Source organism: Rattus norvegicus, chromosome 9 (assembly GCF_021556685.1).
Source record: "Rattus norvegicus strain SHRSP/BbbUtx chromosome 9, alternate assembly SHRSP_T2T, whole genome shotgun sequence".
Lineage (NCBI taxonomy): Eukaryota > Metazoa > Chordata > Mammalia > Rodentia > Muridae > Rattus > Rattus norvegicus.
The window spans coordinates 26227904-26248891 of NC_141542.1; the positions used below are offsets into that span (position 1 = coordinate 26227904).

Consider the following 20988-nt stretch of genomic DNA (forward strand, 5'->3'; position numbering starts at 1 on the left):
AATGGTGTGGGGGAGGGAATTGTCACTTCGTGTAGGTACCTCCACCACATCAGAGTAGAGACAACTCAGGAAAGGGCAGTGTGAAGTGTCTAACTTGACAGTTTTCAACAAAGCCACGGGCAGAAGTTGTGTAAAATCTGTGGAACTTCCCATGGGCACAAACTTTACAGCACAGGCCAGTTGTTCTGTCTGAACTGGTCTTGGGGGCCATCATGGGACCCTGCTGCTTGCATGCTGTACCTGCCCACTGTCACGAGTAATCCTTGGGGTCACTTTCTACCTTGGTCTCTCTGAGTCCACTATGTCCACTGCTGGGAAGTCTCTGTCTCAAGCAGGGTCTTCCCCATGTCTGTGAGTCCCACTGAGCACCAGTGAAACCTGGGGGAGTTTCTGGGCTTGGTTTGTCTCTGAGCTTCTTTTCTGATCTGTGGTACCCTGATGATCTTAATCAAATGGGGCAGGCAAAAGCGTCTGCTGTCTGAAGAAGAGCAGGAGCCACAAGAGGTCACTGCAGGAGTTTCTTAAGGGAGCAGAGCTCTTGAAGGAATTGTTGAGGGAAGGCAGTAAGGTAGGGCCCAGCCCAAGGAGGCCTTACACCTTCTTAAGGCCCTCAGAGTGCTGGGGAGACACCTTCAAGAGACACCAGGCTGGTGATGGTCCAAGGGCTCCTTATGTTAATGAGGCTGGCAAGAGAGGGGTGGGGCAGAGGGAAAGGGACCTGGAGGAGTAGGATTTAGGGGATCCCTGATGTCTTTAGAACCTGTCAGTGGTGTCTTTGGGCCTACTCATCTCCATAAATACAGAAGAAATTAAAGAAATTGTAGAGACAGTTGCCTTCACAGGGTTGGGTCAAGGGAACACGCCAGGACTAGTGTCCCCCTGATTGGCTGCCTCCTTTCCTCCCTGAGAGCCTCCCTCACTGGGCTCTGGCATTTTAAAAGTTCTAATCACAGCTCTTATTACAATTTTGATTGTGACTGGAATGTGACCTAGACCTTGATAGAATACTGCTGGGGAGACACACACTCCAGAGGAGAGGTGGGGCCTCGGCGGGCACATTCCCCGGGGAAGGCTCTCCCACTTTTATCAGCCCCTCCCTGTGGCTGTCAGAAAGCAGGGTACCTGGATCCTATTATCCTGGCTGCTCACATAAACACTTTCTGTGAGTTATGCTTTAATGTCAGGCCTCTCGCTTTTATGGAGGGTCGATACAAGAATCATCTGGTTGAACAACACTGGGATGTCTTTTGTAAAACTGCAGCTGAAGACATCACTCAGTGTCACTTGGTGTCCTTTACTTGAGGAGCCACACGATAAATCCTGCCTTGTGCTTAGTTTCAGGGAAAAATTCTATTTTTGCCAATAAATTAGTTAGCATGCTCCCTGCTGTCAGAAAATGGAAACTCAGGAATTCTGGGTGCTTCTTTCTGTTCTGCAGCTAGCAAGAGAGAACCATTTACTGCCTGTGTGTGTAATTTGCTCAGCTGTGGGGTCCACAAGCACTTACCCCATCCACTTCTTTTAAATGGACTTACTTTATGTTTCAAATGTCTCATTGTACTTCTGCAAGATGTGTGGGTCTGGAAGCCGTGTGGGGAAGCATTTGTTGACCCGTAGATTTGGCCTGCTTTCTGCTTATGTCGGCTGCTGGGGACATGAGACTGAATTCCTGTGCAGCCAGCTTTCAGGGAGCTCATGCTTTAATGCAGAAAACAGCTTGGGAATTATTAGTCATCAGAAGATGAGGATGGTGAGCTTAGAGACACACAAGGTTGAGGAAACACAAGACCTGGGAGAAGAGGCCTGGGGAATCTTAATGAAGGGGTCACGGCTGAGCTAGCTTTGTGTACAGAAGGAAAAAGGACACTGGTTCCGAAAACTCAAAGCTGACCTCTTCTTAGTATTTGTCCCTTTATTCTTAGGTAGCCTAGAGATGCTTGGAGAGCAGGACTCAGCTCTGTGGCGGGCAGGACACCAGGATATCTGTGCCCAGGATAGTGCAGTATGGCAGCTGGCCCAGCCTGAGTCAACCAGGCTATGTGGCTTTTGCATCCATAACCACTTTGGCTCTTAGCTGTAATGTGAGGACCAGCAGGGCAGAGCAGCCCTTGTGAGGCTCAGGGCTGGGGAACAGAGAGGACAGAGCAGCCTTGCCTGAACATGGGCACTGTTTCCCAGGCCCGAGGGAAAAGTTGACCCTGGGTTGGCTGGTTTTCCCACCTCATTGCTTCTGATGACCCAGTGATATGAAGGCTAGAGAAATAGTTACCCCTTGGGAATTTATGAGCATTAAATACAGAAATACACAGAGAGACATGCTGTGAAACTCCTCACATTGAATGGTTGTCTCAATTGATCCATCAACCCCTGTATCATTCCAGGTAGCAAGGACAATACAGTACTCTCAACTCTCCAAGTAATGCCTGTGTTAACGTAACACCACGATGCTGAGTCCCAAGCCAGTGTGTGGGACCTATTGCTCCTCTAAGCCCATCAGTTATGTCTGATGTAGCTGTTCTTTCAAGTGGCCATTGACATGTCTGTTCAAGGCCACCCTTGGATTTCTAAGGCTGCCACATGGAGGTGACTCACAGGGCTGGGTGCTGTTTGTGCTCATGCCGAAGTCTTCACGAGTTTCCTTGTCCACTGATTTTCTAAAGGACCAAGGTGGTGAGGAAGTTTGGGTTCCTGGATATACTTTAGGCAGGTGGTATAAAAAGGGAGCCATGATCTGCATTTGTAGCCAGAAGAGGGAGGAGAAAACCGTGAGCACACATGTGTGAACACACACACATACACACGCAGCCAACCTCATGGGGTGCCTAGCTGTGTTGTCTGTACGTCGGTGCCCCAAAACCCATGTGTAGATTTGCCTATGCCTTTGATATGATTCTCCCACCATAGCTGACTCTGAGCTGTTGTGTGGTGTCAATAAACTCGGCCTTGTGGAAAGGCAGAGCAACGTTCACTGTGCAGACCCCCGTCCATCCCCACAGAGGCACCATGGCTGCAGATAATTTCAAAAGTACAACTAAGAATGAACAAAGTGAAATTTAAGTCTTTGTTACTTTTGCTTTAAAATATAATGCAATTCTAAATTTACATTATTTGAGTCTCGACATCAGCTGCGTTGAGTAATAGGACTCTATATTCTTGTCACACCCTCAGTCAGTTCTTGTGACACAGAATGAGGGAGTTCCAGTACACCCCAGGGTATGGCGTTTCTTCATCAAGGCCATGATCTCTTTCAAATGGCATCTTATATCACCATTAAATCTATTTTCTTTTTTTTTTTTTTGGTTCTTTTTTTTCCGGAGCTGGGGACCGAACCCAGGGCCTTGCGCTTCCTAGGTAAGCGCTCTACCACTGAGCTAAATCCCCAGCCCCTAAATCTATTTTCTTTGGGACCTGGGGTTGTTTTTGTATGAATTTACTTGGACGCTCACCTGCTTTTCCATATAGAGATGTAGTTCTTATGTAGGATGTTTGGGCCAACCTTTCCTGCTTAGTTCCCATGGTGCTCCCAACCAGACCCAACCATCCTCCATAGAAACCTAGCAACATACAACCTAGCAACCTAGCAACTGATGCCACATGCCTAAAAGTGAAGGGTGAGGCACAGTGACGGTATGGAGGGAGTGCAAACCAAAGACAGAGAAACAGGCATCCACCGTCTGGTCACTGCCTAACTCTTGCACTAGAAACCCAAATGACAGGATGTGACAGCAGACCATGCCAGCACACTAGGAGCACTACTTATCTTCCTGAACCCTCTGCCCTAGCTTGACACAAATGCCAGCTGCAGGGTGAGGGTGGAGAAGAAAGCCCCCTTCACAGATATGAACCCCTCCTGGACTGGGGTCCCATGGGGCCACGGGTTTAGACAACCTCCTGAAGTCAGGAGTCAGGTCCCTAAAGCTGGGAACTACTAACGCCGTGTCTCTAATCGGGATAATGTGGTTTGAAGTAAACAAGTCTTCCTGACGCTATTAGACTTCTAGCCTGAGTGCCTCCCATTTGAAGTTCGCTGCTGGCTTCAGGCACAGCTGGCTGACCCTGACACCTGAGTAGTGTGCCCCAGGGAGGCAGGCAGAGGAATTAAGGCACAGGATTTCTGAGAACACACTGGAAGGCCCAGAGGGTGCTTGTCCTAGTACAGAGGACCAGGCCAGGTAGGTTCCGAGCAGGGGCACACAGAGGACAGAGCAGCCCTTGCCAGTCAGCCCATGACCAAAATGTTTGGTCAAGGTTTTCCAAGTCCAGGGTAAAAGCCACCTCTTGAAAGAGTGGCATTTCTACTTCGGTGCTACCTCTAATGAGTCAACACTAGGAAGGCTACAGAAGACCCCTGCGTGAGGGACAGATGGGATGACTCCAGCCCAGTGACATGCCCAGGGTGAGCACAGGGTACTGACTGGGTTTCTTTAATTGTGAGGCACTACAGGACCCAGGCTATCACAAGGGGGAGCCCCTCATTTGTAATATAAGTGGTTGAGTCCAAGCCAGCTGGAAAGAGAAGTGGCTTTTTTTTAGAGATTTGTTTCACCAGCCTTCAGGAGAATGTCACTATCCTCCAGGTGATTTCACTGAGTCCCAAATCAAAAAGAACAATACCAACCAGCTAGAGCTCCCAGAGACTAAACCACTACCCAAAGAGTACACATGGACAGACCCATGTTTCCAGTTCCCTATGTAGCAGAGGATGTGCCTTGTTGGGCACCAATGAGAGGAGAAGCCCTTGGTCCTGTCAAGGCTGGACCCCCCAGTGTAGGGGAATGTCAGGGTGGGAAAAAGGAATGGTTGGGGAGGGGGAATACCCTCATAGAAGAAGGGGAAGGGTGATGGGATATGGGGCTTATGGATGGGAAACCAGGAAAGGGAATAACATTTGAAATGTACATAAAGAAATTCAAGGAGGGGGTCTTCCAGCATCTGTCTACCACTGAAAGTGCAGGAGGTACCTTGGGATAGGAGCATGTAGGTTTAGTGTTGATGTTATCAATGGCCAAGTGAGTTGATCACTGCACTCACTGTTGTAGGCTGGGAATCAGAGGAATGTTCAGAGAGACCTGGGGTCATCGTCTTGTTCCAGCAAGCACTAGTCACATGACCACAGGCAGGCTACTGAATCTCCCCCATCTGGATGATGATCTGATCTCTTGCAAATGTCATGATGAAGAAAAGACTCATAGACCAGAGACGCTGATGGGCGGGTCCTGTTCTTACCCTGGTCTGTCGTGTACGATAGATGAATCTGCCTCTAGAAGGCTCAGGATACCACTTTTGAGGAGCAGAGTCCAGGTTGCGATGGGACAGGAAAGTTTGGGGGGATGAGGACGTGGCTGAAAGGTGGACGCCAACGTGTAGGTGCAAGCACACAGGCTGGGACATTGGTTTGCTCAGAGAAGATAAAGAGACCCCAACCCTTGCCCTCCTTCAACTTTCGGGGTGTTCAAGTCTTGTCATTTAGCTGGATTCACTTGGGCCACTCCTACCTTCATCCCGAGGCTCTGCAGCATCCAACCCTCTTCCTCCCAAGGCTGTGCAGTACACACACCCTTCATCCCAAGGCTGTGAAGTGCACACCCTTCATCCCCAGGGCTCTGCAGTGTACACACCCTTCATCCCCAGGGCTCTGCAGTGCACACACCCTTCATCCCGAGGCCTGCAGGTGCACACACCCTTCATCCCCAGGGCTGTGCAGTGTACACACCCTTCATCCCGAGGCCTGCAGTGTACACACCCTTCATCCCAAGGGCTGTGGAGTGCACACCGCCCTTCATCCCCCAGGGCTCTGCAGTGCACACACCCTTCATCCCGAGGCCTGCAGTGCACACACCCTTCATCCCCAGGGCTGTGCAGTGTACACACCCTTCATCCCGAGGCCTGTAGTGTACACTCCCTTCATCCTGAGGCCTGCAGTGTACACACCCTTCATCCCCAGGGCTCTGCAGTGCACACACCCTTCATCCCCAGAGCTCTGCAGTGTACACACCCTTCATCCCCAGGGCTCTGCAGTGCACACACCCTTCATCCCCAGGGCTCTGCAGTGCACACACCCTTCATCCCCAGGGCTCTGCAGTGCACACACCCTTCATCCCCAGGGCTGTGCAGTGTACACACCCTTCATCCCCAGGGCTCTGCAGTGTACTTACCAAGAGCTACTTGCTGTAGGTGCCGCTGGCTGATGGCTTCTTTCAGCTGACCTGTCAGAGACACAGAGGAAAACCACCAGTGAGTTTCCAACAGGCTGAATGAAGACTTCACCTTAGGAGAATCTGGTGAACTGAGATGGAAAAAAAAAAGTTCAGAGCTGGGGAGACCCTGTCAGGCACAGCTTTGAGTGAAAGCCCTTCTTCGTCCCAGGTTTTATTGGGAAGGAGAATGTGAAGATGGGTGTTGGTGTACCAACATGAATCTCACTTCAGGGGTCAATCATCTTATAGTTTAATCATGTGAGCCTGTCATTCATAATCTTTGCTGGGCCCTGGTCTCTTAAATAATTCCATTATTAATGAAGGAGGAGCGAGGACGTGGTCCTTTAATAACTTATAAGAACCTCTCTTCAACCTAGTTCTTTCTTTAAAAGCTGCATGAAAAGTTGATTGCCGGGTATGAAGCACATATAGTTCTGGGTCATGTTAGTGAAGTTACAGTGTATACAGATCGGGGTCAATGAGAGCGTCCCGAATTCTGTGGAACTGGGATCACAGAGTGACATTTATTCTGGGTGTTTCTTTCCCAGGAGATGTTTGTAAAGTGGAAAATGTTCAGTAGAGGGGTGAGGAGATGGCTCAGTTGGTAAAGTGCTCACTGAACAAATAGTATACTCAGAGCCCACATGAGAAGCTGGGCATCGTGCCTCGCCCATGTCTATGATAGCAGCACTGGGGAGTCAGAGGTAGGAGGCCCCTGGAGCTTTCTCACCAGCCAGCCTGGCTGAATCAGTGAGAGAGCTTGTCTCAAAATATACGGGGAAAAGTGACTGAGAGAGACACCTAACACCAACCTCTGACACACACACACACACACACACACACACACACACACACACTCACCAAACACAGAAAATATCCAGAAGATGTTGACTGGGAGGTGAGGGGGTCAGAGATCATGCTCTGCAAGGATTTTTTTATTTTCATCTTTATTAACTTGGATATTTCTTATTTACATTTCGATTGTTATTCCCTTTCCTGGTTTCCAGGCCAACATCCCCCTAACTCCTTCCCCTTCCCTTCTCTATGGGTGTTCCCCTCCTCATCCTCCCCTCATTACCACCCACCCCCAACAATCATGTTCACTGGGGGTTCAGTCTTGGCAGGACCAAGGGCTTCCCCTTCCACTGGTGCTCTTACTAGGATATTCATTGCTACCTATGCAGTTGGAGCCCAGGGTCAGTCAATGTATAGTCTTTGGGTAGTGGCTTAGTCCCTGGAAGCTCTGGTTGGTTGGCATTGTTGTTCATATGGGGTCTCAAGCCCCTTTAAGCTCTTTCAGTCCTTTCTAAGAGTCCTTCAACGCGGGGCTCCTGTTCTCAGTTCAGTGGTTTAATGATGGCATTCGCCTATGTATTTGCTGTATTCTGGATGTGTCTCTCAGGAGAGCTCTGCATCTGCAAGGATTTTTGAGGTTACCTTTTCTTCATGGGAGAAGAAAAGACAGGGAGGAACTGGGATGATAACTTTCTAGATAAAGCAGTGGTATGTGGTTGCGTTAGCTCGGGAGTGGGTGCATATGGAAGTCAAGCCATAGGAAGGCCAAGCTGGGGGCTCAGAAGGAGGAGGAAGCAGTTCACAAGGTGCACTGCCCACAATGGATTGAGTGTTCACAGGCAGCGCTATTCTTCTGGGGCAGCAACAGAACCTTTCAAAAGCACCAGGCAAGAGCATTTTGTGGGATGAAAATTCCCATCCTTAGAGATTTTGGGACTCAGTGACTCTAGGCTTCCTTTATTTTGAAAATCCAAAGCTTTGGGGCTTGGGACCTGGGCAGTTCTGGGGTTAGTGTGACACTCGTTATAAATCTCAGCGTGGTTTAGAACCTGTCCCTGGTGGGAACTGTGATCTGGACACTGGGGGAGCTGGTGAGCCTCACTGGCCCTCTGTCTCATGCATTTCGGTTTGCATAGAAAGAACATTCTAGAACTCTGCAGTGGTGACGTGCAGACAGTGTGTTCACGGGAGACCTGCTGGCCAGGAGAGATCTGGGTGAGGCTAAGCCTGACACGAATGGCCAAGGTCATTCACCTTATTTCCAACCTAGGAACCCACTCTAAAGAGTGAGCTACCCTTCCCCCAACCAGTTTCACAGAGAGCCTTAGAGAACAAATCATTCATTCATGTGGAGTCCACCCCTGCTTCACTTCCCCTTTCGGCACTGGGGTCAGCCTCAGAGAGGATTATTTCCTGTCAGCAGGGGAAACTTTTACCCCAGAGGGTGCCCCCTCTCCACGGCTTGACTGTCCCTCCAGGTTAAGCATCAACATCTTCAGTGATCCCTGAGATGGGGTGAAGCACTGCTCCCAGGTACTCACCTAAGGCAGTGGTCCTCAATCCTCCCAATGTCCAACTGTAAAATTACTTTTGTTGTTACCGCATAACTGTAATTTTGCTACTGTAACGTAAATTGTATCCCCAAATCATAATTGTAAAATGAAACCTGGTGTGAGGGATATCTGATATGTGACCCCTTTGAAGGGTTGTTTAACCCCCAAAGGGGTAGAGACCCACAGGTTGAGAACCGCTGACCTAGGTGAGGGCCTCAGGTACCTGTGTGGCTGTGTATTGCCTTCTCCACTGGGGAAGCTTACACTGAGAGGGGGCTGAGGGCATGTCCAAGCAATAATTGCTCCCCAGTTCTAAGTTCCCTAAGGGTGTTGGGAGAGGGAGCTGGGAAGAAATATGACTTTGAATTATTGCATTTTTCATGTGCATACAACGTTTTCTTCTCTTAAAGAAACACAATATTTTAATTACAGAAAATGAAGATTTTAAAAAATGGTTTCTCACGCTATTCCTAAGATGTAACTATCAAAGTAGCATTTCTTCGAATTGTATTGTATTAGGTCGTTAAGTTTTAAAAGTAGACGATGGGGCTGCTGACTTCAGTTTCATTAAAAATCCATTAAATAAAATTTAGCTTGGTATTAGGACAGACCTTCCAGCAATTTCTGGAATGGCCCTAAACATATTTCTGCTGTTTTGTCTTATGTACTTATGGGAGGCCACATTCTCAACATGGATAATTATAAAACAAAATGGTGATCACTATGGAAAATGTTGAAGAGGCTCTCTTTTCCTGCAGTGCAAAACACTCAGGTGAAACTAACTTCCCTTGTAAACAACAATCACATCTGTCTCATTAGCAGGCAAATTTGTTTTCGTCTTTAATAGATGGTAAAATTACATGTATATCACCATTGATCTAAAATATATTTGTGCGTTTGTGTGTGCTTGTGTGTGTTTGAGGTGGGAGGCATGTGGAAGCCAAAGGTAAACTTTGAATGTCTTGTTCAACCTCTCTCTGACATCATTAGAGAAGGGTCTCTCACTGAACCTGAAGCTCACTCACTGCTCTGGCTGGATGGTCAGTGAGTCCCAGGGGTCTCTACCTTGGAGTGCTAGGACTTCAAGTTCGTTCATTGGTTATCCATACTAAATAGCCAGCCTGAAAACAGACATACAGATAACATTATATGGACTGAGTAGTTAGTATTTATGTAGTTACGTGTGTGTGTGTGTGTGTGTGTGTGTGTGTGTGTGCGCGTGTGTGTGTGTGTGTTCACGCATTTAAATAAAATGGGGTATGAGTTTGAGAGGGGACATGTGGGACAACTTTGAGGGAAGAAAGGGAAGGGAGAAATGACGTCATATTAAATTTTAAAGAATAGAAAATTAAGATGGGAATTAAAAGGGGAAAACCCTGCTTTGAAGCCCCGTGTCCCTCCCAGGAAAACTCCCAGTGTTGCGAAGAATCTCTCCAGTGTGTCCAGCTTCCTCTCAACCCTGTCCTTCTTCACCACAGCAGCAAGCGTCCGAGCAGTCTATCTCCAGTTCTCCTGCTTCCCATTGCAGTGATGAGCTTGGGAGTGAGAAGGGTATGGGTTTCCTATAGGTCCTGGCTTGCGCATGTAAACGAAGAGGGAAGATTGCGGCAGGACTGTGAATTCTCTAAAATCCACACACATGCAAATGTGCTCTTAGAATAAGGCACCGCTAAGGGACAAAAATGTGGGCCTTTATAATGTCACATAATGATATGCTAAAGGCAGTTGTAAAATGTAATTCTCGATGCTCAACTTTGCTGAGTTGACTGACATCCCCCACCATATGGCATTCAGGGCGGGAGAGCCATATCCCCAAACAAGCTTCCAAAAACAGCCTCATGGCTGACACCTAATTACACTTGCCAGCAGAGGCATTCTTCAGGCAGAGATAACAGTCTCTCTAATCGGCAGGATCTTGCAGCTCCATGGGTTTTGGCAGAGGAGGAGCTGAGGGGGATTGCAGAATTCGCTCAGCATGAGGCTTGCTGTCATTACTACAGTGATAAATTTGTGGGCTTTGGCCAGGATTCCTGGCCATATTCCCGTGCAGAGGTAGGGAAGAGATGAGACGGAAACAGAGAAGTCCCCGCCTAGGCAGGAGACAGCCTGAGAGGGAAGCACTGAGCCCAGATCGGGTAAGACTCAGGGAGCAGGGTATGGAGGAAATAAAGGAGGGCCCTCTTCTAGGGACCGCGTTGGCAGTGAGCAGGTTTTCTCTGCTGACTTACAGTGCTATGTGCAAGAAATGCCTTTCTCCCCTTCTGAGCCAGTCATCAATGGGGTGGGGGCACATGGGGCATTCTGAGCCTGTCCCCACTCACAGAAAGTTCTAGAGATGTGTGGCCTTGAGCCACTCATAGTCTGATTGGAGCACACGCAGGGTGAGCTGTGGGTCGTGTGGATGGGTTCTCTGGAGCGCAGCAGTCCCTGGGAGAAGGGTTAGCATCACGGAATGGAAAACTGATTCTGCATCCTGACACTTGCTGTGTTTCTTTATGCCTTGGGTTTGGTTTTGCATGTAAGCTGGCTTGAGATCGCTCACTAAGTCGAGGCTGGTCCAGAGGACAGCAGTTCACTTGAGTGTCTAGCAGCAAGGCTCTGCAGGCAGTTCTTGGGGAGGACTCCCCTCCTTCCCTGCCTCCCTGCTTCCTTCCCTGCCTCCCTCTCTTCCTCCCTCTTCCTGTCCCTCCCTCCCTCCCTCCTCTTCCCTCCCTCCATGTTTCCCGTCCTTCATAGCTTCTTCCTTCTTTTCCTTCCTTGTTTTTTTAGAGATAGTTTTTTCACTTTGTAGCCTTGGCTGGCTGTTTTGGAACTCTCCATGTAGTAGACCAGGCTGGCCTTGAAATCACTGAGATCTGCCTGACTGCCTCATGGGTACTAGGACTAAAGGTGGGAGCCACTGAGCTCTGTTCCTCCAGATTTCGTGATGCTATGCCACACTGATGATGCTTGCGTTGCTGTCAAGCCATATGTACTCATCACTTGTCATTTAGTGCTATGTCCAAAGCACCAGGTGACAGGGTAGTAGGACATGCCACTGTAGCCTAAGGAAGCCAGCACACTACAGGACTTAGGGAATTGCTGGCCTACAAACCCTTTCTAATTTGTCAAACATGCCTGACTTTGTTCACCCATGGTGACTGCTCTCTTAATCCTCTTTCATCACTATAATGAAGTACCAGGGGCAGGCTAACTTTATAAGTCAAAGAAGGTTTTTAACTCATTGTTTTATAGCTGAAGATCCAAATAGAGCCATGCAGGTTCTGATGAGGGTCCCTCCTCGGTGACATCACCTCACGGCAGATGGCAGTGGTGGAAGAGACTGGAGAAAGTCACGCTGCCAAACAAGAAGTCACAAGAGGCTGGGCTGCTATGGTCCCTTCTTGATAGCAGGCCCCCAAGCATCTGGAGACCTCCCACTGACCTCTAGCTCCTCTGGGTGCAGGCATAGCTCAGCAGGCAAACACCTGTCCAAGGTTTGGATCCCCAGAGCCCACTTATAAAGTCAGGCATGGTAGGATATGCCTGTAACACCCAGCCTTGGAGGTCTCTGAAGCTTATTGTCGAGCGAGCCCAGAGTAGAGCCTTTGTATCAAGAAAAAAAAATGAGGCAGATAGCATGCGATGAAGGAAAAACAGCTAACTCCCATTTCAGGCCTTCACATGCAGGTGCATGTATACACTCATACACAAACATTTCTCAAAAAGAAGGTTCCACAGGAACCTCATATCCCACCCACTTCAATAGCTGTGTTTCTAATATAGCACATGGGGTGGCTGGATGAAGCAGAGCTCTGTATCATTTTGTAGGTAGTTGGAGATGAGTTATGTAGTGTAACAGCTTCCTCCACAACTTAAACATTCCTTCATGCAGGAAGTACCTCAAACAGGAAGATAACTCGAAATAGCTTCAGGAAGTTCCTGAAACTGACCAGACTCACTAGGCCCCTCCCTGCCTGAGTGAAGGAAGCTGAGCTGCCAAGAGGACTCACAGACAGGCAAATCTGACTCTGATGTAGCTGTCTTTGAGTCATTTTTTGCTCCTATAAGCAATCCCCTAAAGTCCATTGTTTCATTATATTGAAGGTTGGTCTGTGCCTTGGTCTGTTGTGGGCTTTGTATCTGGGGTGTGTGTGTGTGTGTGTGTGTGTGTGTGTGTGTGTGTGTGTGTGTGTGTTGAGTATCTTCAGGAAACGTTTTGCCACACAGCAGTTCAAATCTCAACTTCTCAGTAGGTGCTTTACATCCATCAGTAGATGGGTCTTGATTTCATCATTTGAAAAATGGAGTGGGTACTACTGTGGTGACATGTGTTTGACCATATCTGAAGATGCCTGGTGTGTGTGTGTGTGTGTGTGTGTGTGTGTATAGGGTGGTGGTGGTGTACAAATTGGTATATGTAATGTATTACCTAATTTTAGATAACATTTAGCACCAGGAAGTTCCTGAAACTAAGAGGGACCCAGTGAATCTGCCTAAATGGAGACCACACAATTCCCATGATGGATCCCCAAAGGCTAAGCTGTGATGTTAAGTCAGTGGTAGAGGTTCTGGAGTGGGAGGGGCGATTTAAGAAAGAGCATAACTGAAGCAGATACAGAAAAGAGTGGGGGTGTCAAGGAGGGCTTGTGCATGTGTGTTACAAAGACAGGTGTGGTGCATACAGCAGGACAGAGGAGGAGGGGCTGGCGGGATCCTGCTGATCCTGCAGGCAGACATTAGATCCAGCCATCCAGATGGTGGAGGAGGAGGCAAAAGGGAGAGAAAGGGGTGCACTGCACTACTGGAGTGTGGGGTCCCAGATAATCCAGGGGTTTGGGAGTCAGGTAAAATGTCATCTTCTGTCTGGGTACATAAGAGCAGAGCCTCACAAGCCTTAGAACTGGGCATGGGAAGAATATATTAACGATGCTCCCTGTCTGGAGGGAGGGGCTTGCTCTGTAACAGGAGGTCATGGTTGAGGCTCTGAATCTATAATGCTGAGGAGACCAGTTTCTCTGTAATAGCAACAAGATCTGAGGTAACCAGTGCATCAGAGCCCTTGGAGCTGTTTGTAAAAATAATGGGCCTGGAATAAATTAAATGTGTAATCCTTAGGTGGATCTCCAACAAACAGAAGTATGTAAGTCTTTTGAAGGCTTACAATCAGACCAGACCTCCGCTCACTAACGCAGCTAATGTATAGCCCACTGGGCTCTTTAGTATAACTCTAAAGTCTGTTGAAGTATGGACGCCATCTCTGCTCAGTACAGCTGTGGTTCAGGAAACACAAAAAGAACAGTAAGAAGGCTCTGCTGGCTCAGGCTTTAAGGCATGCTTCTGAAGTCTGGAAGCAGAGCAGAAATCTACAACATGAACTGAGCCGGAGCCTGGAGCCGCCAGGCTTCTTGGCTCCAGAAGGAGGAAGGCAACCGGAAGTGCACTGTGCAAACTGAGGTGAGGCTCGCCACCAGCCTGGGGGTGGGAGAAACACAACACTCCTGGAGCTTTCTTTGTGCATGGTGCTCTGGCTCTCGCCCCACTGTAAGCCCAAGGCTGGAGACAGAGGGCGGAGGAAGGGAGGAAGCGAGCTGTACCAGTCCGGCCTCCCTCCTGTTGCATGGCTTAGCATCTCTACAGCAGGAGCTGCCATGTCCTGGTGGCACTGTGAGGCAGTCCTTATTGTCTAGCAGAGCTGGCTCTGGTTCGGGCGTGGCTAGAGGCTCTGTCGGCAGGGAGGAGTGGCCATAAAGAGAAAGAGCCCGGACAGTGAGTAGGTGTGCTTCGGGAAAAGGAGGAGAACACATAAAGGCTGATATAATCTGCGTGCGTAATGTTAGAAAGGAGAGCTAAGTCAGTAGCTGAATCACGAGTGCGTTCCGAAAGACAGATGTTCCAGAGAGCTGGTTAATCTTACTATACGTACCTATAGGTGTAGACACATGTATACAAATGTGTACAGTATGCAGTCATACACACAGGCATTCATGTGTGTACACAAACGTGTGTATTTATTCTCTCTCTCTCTCTCTCTCTCTCTCTCTCTGTCTGTCTCTCCCTTTTGAAGGCTTAAAATCAGGTAATTCATCCTCAAATAATGTTTGAAAAAGCCAATGCCAAACCCAGAGTCTCTCTCCCCACTCCCCACCTCACCCCACCACCTGCACATTGGCATGTGGCTCTCAGCTACTGCTCCAGTGTCAGCCTGCATGCCACCATGCTCTCTGCCATGACAGAAATGGGCTAAACCCCAAAGGTTGTAAACAGACCCCCAACTAAATGCTTTCTTTTATAATAGTTGTCTTGTTCATGGTGTCTCTTCACAGCAATAGAATAAGACAATATGTATATGTCAGAGTGTGTATGTATGTGTGTGTTATGTATGTACTATGTATGTATGTGTTATGTGTGTACTATGTATGTACTATGTATGTATGTGTTATGTATGTATATGTATGTATGGGTGTGTGTTATGTATGTACTATGTATGTATGTATGTGTGTGTTATGTATGTACTATGTATGTATGTGTTATGTATGTACCATGTATGTATGTGTTATGTATGTACTATGTATGTATGTATATATGTGCGTGGTATGTATGTATGTATGTGTGTATGTATGTATGTATGTATGTATGTATTTTGAGAGAGTCCCACTTAGCTCTAGCTGGCCTGGAACTTGCTATGTAGACCAGGCTGCCCTTGAACCTACAGAAATTTGCCTGTTTCTGTCTCCTGAGTGCTGGGATTGAAGGCATGTGCCACTGTGGTCAGCTTTGTACATATGTATTTTTATCCCCATGCCTCGTGCCTCTTTCTTTTCTTACCCTCGTCTTCTCCCGGTAGGCAGCCATTCTAACAGACTTGATGTAAGTCCTTTTTTTTTTTTGGTTCTTTTTTTCGGAGCTGGGGATCGAACCCAGGGCCTTGCGCTTCCTAGGTAAGCGCTCTACCACTGAGCTAAATCCCCAGCCCCGATGTAAGTCCTTTTATCATCTGTGTCCTTACATTTGTTTCAAAGTTTTCTGTGTAATGCTCAAGCCATGGAAGTAATGTCTGTTAAGCTTAGCTGCTTGGAATACTGAGGCAGGAGGCTGGCAAGGCCAAAGTCATCTTGGGCAAGTTAGTGAGACCATGTCTCAAAATAAAAAGTTACATTGAAAACAAAGATGCCTGGATTCTATCCCCGGCATTCCTTCTCTGCCATAACACAGACAGACAGATGGACAGACAGACGGATGGATGGATGGATAGACAGAGGGAGTACAGACACACACACACACACACACACACACACACACACACACACACACACACAATACTGTTAGGTTAATAAAATGTTCTAGTTCACGCTATGCTCTGACATTTGCCCAGATGCCTCTGTGTGCACCTTTTTCTCAGTTTCTAGCTGCTATAAGCAGCCATGGCGCATTGCTCAGCACTGTACCCTGTGTCCTTAAGTCTAAACAACTGGGTTGTCCCCATGTCCCCACTCCACTAACATGATCAGACCTCTGTCGACCCTAGGCAGGAAGCAGTATATGTGACGAGAGTTTCTGCTCAGCCTTGGCCTCTCTTCTTCAGTGTGGTGCTGCCATACTGTCTACACACCCACGACAGAGGCTCTAGGCGTGATGAGGCCCCTCAAGGACAATGACGGTGGCATGCACTCTCACTGATGGTCATAACAGCAGGAAACTTGAAAGAGCCTAGGTGTCTAACGACTGAAGAACGAACGGTAAAATGTGGTATGCTTACACAATAGAATATCATCCGACTGTTAAGAAATATAAAAGTAAGAATCTTGCAGGTCAGTAGACAGAACTAGGGATCGTTATCCTGAGGGCTGTAGCCATCTCTTGTCTTCTCTCATGTGCAGATGCTATTCCGTGTGCATTGAATATCTGTGTTTTGTTTAGGATGTTCATGGCGGTTAGGCAGCTAGTCAGGTACAGAGGAGTCTCCCGAGGAAGGGGAAATAAAAAATGAAGGAGACATTAGAGTGAGAGGATTATTAGGAGCAGAAGAAGGCAGGACAGAGGAGGGAATGCGGAGAGAGGCGACTACTATCACAGGCCTTTGAAAAGCCATAGAGAAACCACTCCTGCAGAAGCTTCCTATAATACGTACACACTTAAAAGGGGTTTCAGTGAAGTCACCATTTAATGTGGAAACAATGCCCCCAAGCAGACACCATATATCACCAAATAAAACCCCCAGTGTCAGGAATGGGTTACATCACTCTGAGTTGTGGGCCAGAGAGGCCCCATAAACCCCCAAACATTACACATTGTTGTCAGTGCTAGTGGCTGTGCTCCACGACTTGACTGCAAGACCTCACTGCGGGGCCACCGCACACTTGCATCCTAGAGCACGGGGAAACCAGGCCGGTACTCAGCCACCTCGCCCCTACTGACCAGTGTTCATGGCCCTGGGCGGGGCTATGCATGATGCCAGAGGACAAGAGAAATCATCGGCCTTACCTGATGAAGGCCCAGCGCAGACTCATAGGAGGGCCAATGTTAGCACGCCCCTTTCTTTTCGAAGGGATGGCATGCAGAGGCCATCCTAGCAGTTAGGTGACCCTGGGGCCAGCCTCATTGGCTTGAACACCAGGCAGGTCGTTAACTGCAACTTGGAGCAGGGTCAGTGCACCTTTGTTTCCTCAGCAGAAGAATGGGGACAACAGTATGTATGTGAGGATTGAATTGGGGCCCCTATGTAAGATGTTTAAAATAGGGAAACAGGGTCTGGCACGCTAAGAACTGTGCAAGCATCCAGGCTGAGATGGTTGGCAAGGAGGAAGGCTGTGGGTGGAAGAGAGTGCTGGCAGACAAGACTGAGGATTTAGTGTTTGACCATGAAAGACTGTGTGTGCACATGCGTGAGTAAGTGTGTGTGTGTGTGTGTGTGTGTGAGAGAGAGAGAGAGACAGGCAGAGAGAGAGAGAGAGAGAGAGAGAGAGACAGGCAGAGAGAGAGAGAGAGAGAGAGAGAGAAAGAGAGAGAGAGACAGGCAGAGAGAGAGAGACAGGCAGAGACAGAGAGACAGAGAGAGACAGAGAGAGGGAGAGACGACAGACGGACAGAAAGAGAGGGGATGGGCACTAAATCTAAGCAAGATGGAGGCAGGGTGGTAGGGGGCTATGGGAAGGTGGTTTAGTGATTAAAGCATTTGCTGTGCATCTGTGAGGGCCTGAGCTCTAGTCCTCAGAACCCCTAAAGATGACAGGTGACAGTGGCTGGTTTCCTGTAATTCCAGCTTCTGAAGGCCAAGACAGGGGTGCCCAGAGCAAGCTGGCTGGCAAGACTAGCCATAGCTCTGGGTTTGATTGGCTAGACAAGCAATCTAGGGTGATTGCTGGCACCAGCCTTGCACCCTGACACACATGCACACACTTATATATGAGTATTCCCCACATGCAGATGCACACACATGCATATGCACACGCACATGTAGAAAGGGAAAGAAATACAGAACAACAACAGAGCCACCACACTAGGTTTAGCTGGGAGGGTAGAGTTGTAACTACTCATATTGTGTTTGCTCTTTTAAACCACTAAGAATAAAGGTGTAGAGAGAGGCAGCCATGGCAGGACTAGACAGGAAAGAAAGGCAGGGTTGGTGTTGTAGGGAGAGGGTGTCAGATTTCAACAGAAGGCAGGAAGGAGAAAAAGGAAATGAAGAAATGGATGGAGGGGCTGGGGAGGTGCTCAGTGGTTAGAGCATGTGTTGCTCTTCCAGAGGACCTGGGTTTGGTTCCCAGAACCCCCAAGGTGGCACACAAGCGTCTGGAACTCCAGTTCCAGGGGACCTGACTGAAGCTCTCTTCTAGCCTCGGAGGACACTGGGCGTGCATGTGGAGGTGCACATTTAAGAAAATATTCATGCACACTGTAAGTGCATTGTGAGTGTTGTAGCTCGGAGGGGAAAGGTAGCCTGGTAATCGGGAGCCGAGGAGTACCACAAAGTCACACCACACAACAAACCTCACTTAGAGATTTGTTGGGAGAGATACGACAGGGTGGCTGTCTCTGCTCAGGCACTGAGCAGGATCCAAGCTTCATACAGCATTTCTAGTGGGTGGAGTCTTCCAGGGTGGAAATTGGTGGGATTTCGAAGTAAGTCCAGGGACTGGTGGATTTTGGTGAATTTACAAACCTGGAAGTGGGCTCAGAGCTTTTACCCTACACACATAAACTAAGTTTTTATTTTTAAAGAAATGAATATGTATACAGAGTCCTCTGCTTTGTTAAATGATAGCAAAAACTGTGTGTGTGTGTGTATTGTCTATGTGTGTGTGTATTGTGTATGTGAGTGTATGTGTGTGTGTATTGTCTATGTGTGTGTGTGTATTGTGTATGTGAGTGTATGTGTGTGTATGTGTGTATTATGTATGTGTGTATGTGTGTGTATGTGTGTGTGCGTGTATTGTGTGTGTATTGTGTGTGTATGTGTGTGTGTATGTAGTGTGTGTGTGTGTGTGTGATATGTAGAGGTCAGAGTGTCAGATCTCTTGGAGCTGGAATTAGAGGTGGTTATGAACTACTTAAGGTGAGAGCTGGGAACTGAACTCTGGCTTCTACAAGGACAGCATTGGGCTTCTCTCCAGCCTCAAGGCAAACATTTTGAAGCCTATTCATTCCAAAATGGCATTTCCATTCTCCGGAGCTCGGCTGCTCTGTTCTTCCATTTAGTTTACTCAGTGTTGTCGTCGGTGATAAAGTAACACATTCACAGCCCACTCTGACAGGAAACCAGAACCCCACTGGAGCAATCCTCCCCCAGGGATTCCCGAAAGATGCTCAACACCTTGGCTGTCCTGCAAAGGGCAGGCTCTTCCCCGTAATTGATGAGGTCCTCAGCCTTGGATGAAGTCACCAGACAACATCCTGGCTCCCGAGACAGCTCTTATCATCTGAACGCTGCACAGTGAACACATTTTGGGGAATGTTCTCATTTATTTTTTAAAAGAGACCCAGGAAACGCTGTGACTGGGAGACTCAGTTTCTTTCTAGGGGGTGTTCACTGCGGCTAACCGTGTTATCATCAGAGTCACACGGGATTGGCACATGTGTGTGCATTTGACATGTGTGTGCACATGCTCTGCTAAGCTAAGCTGCTTCCCGATGTCACTGTTCCATTCTGTGTGAATATGCCGTACACACAGTCAGAGGGTTGCTAGGTACAGTTGCTAAAGCTTGAACTGACAGAGCGGGCACAGGAGGCAGCACGCATTCTCTGCTTAGCATGCACAGGTCAATGCCATGAGGCCGTGAGGCACAGCACTTAGATAGTATTTGTGTCCCTCACCCCCTAAAACATGTCACTTTAGATACTGGGAGGGTCCCGCCTCAGCTAAGAAGGAGCAAAGCCAGCTTTCTGGGCTTACCCTAGTAGGGGCACAAATAGAGTCTACCACAGTTTTCCTCTGGATGTTAGGGTGCTGTCTGGGCCAAGGGCCAGGCCTGGGTGGTGCCCTTTGATGCTCTGCCATACATTCTTGAGGGTAGAACAGGGCACACTCGCTGGGGTGCCTGGTGACATCCGTGGTTCATCAACACCAGTGCAAGCTCCTTGTTTCTAGTGTCCCTCTGTTTGCACTGGAAGCACTGTTTAGAAGTTCCTCACTAACTGGAGACAGGAGGCAGAGTTCACTTCAGCAGAGGGGTCTCAAAGCAGCCCTAAGCACTCACATGTGGGTTTTACAAATGTGTATAGTTTTAAAGACTTAGATTAAGACATAAAAACTGTCCATTTGAAATTAGTTATTTTTTGATATACACACCACACTCTTCCACTGTAAATTAAGACTCGGTCTTTTCATTTTATATTAACTAGTGCTGACAAAAAGCCAGAAGGAAGAAACCCACCCTGGTTCAGCCAGCGGGGGTGAACAATCGCCTCACCAGAAGCACGTGCCTGTAGGAACTTTTCTCCCTATGCAGAAGACGGACAGCATGATACCCTTGGAACCACAAGACTGACAGAGTAGAAATGGGATCAATCTCGGGCCTGAACACCTCTCGGAGAGCCAGAGAGTTGGCTCAGCACTTATTCCTGCTGAGGACCTGGGGTCAGTTCTCAGCATGCACACAAGGGCTCACGATTGTCTGCGATTTCAGTTCCAGGGCATCTGATGTTCTCCCCTGCCCTGTGGGCACTGCATGCATTCAATACACACCTACACACGCAGGCAAAACACTGAAGTGGATGGATAGATAGGTAGGCAGGTAGGACAGATAGGTAGAATGTAGCTCAGGGGTATATTGCTTGAGCAGTGTGTATAAAGTCCTCCTGAGTTCAATCCCCAGTAGCAGGAAGCGTAAATGAGTCTCGCCTGCTTCTTGGCGCATGAATCAGTTGCGTCTCTGAAGTCATAGTCCGCACTCTTAGCCGCCCTTGACACTGTGTCTGCAGTTGCTTATCATGGAGTTCAGATATGTGAGTGTAACCTGGGCCG

The 20988-nt window shown here is 48.2% G+C and overlaps 1 protein-coding gene across 2 annotated transcripts in view; it reads right to left on the reverse strand.

The window, feature by feature from the left end:
• The window catches only part of Kif6 (kinesin family member 6), a 295931-nt gene that overhangs the window by 31897 nt on the left and 243046 nt on the right, over nucleotides 1-20988 (reverse strand). For both annotated transcript variants that reach the window (NM_001431181.1, XM_087564678.1), the window contains 1 exon segment: nucleotides 6156-6206. In NM_001431181.1, the coding sequence (NP_001418110.1) occupies nucleotides 6156-6206 (51 nt within the window).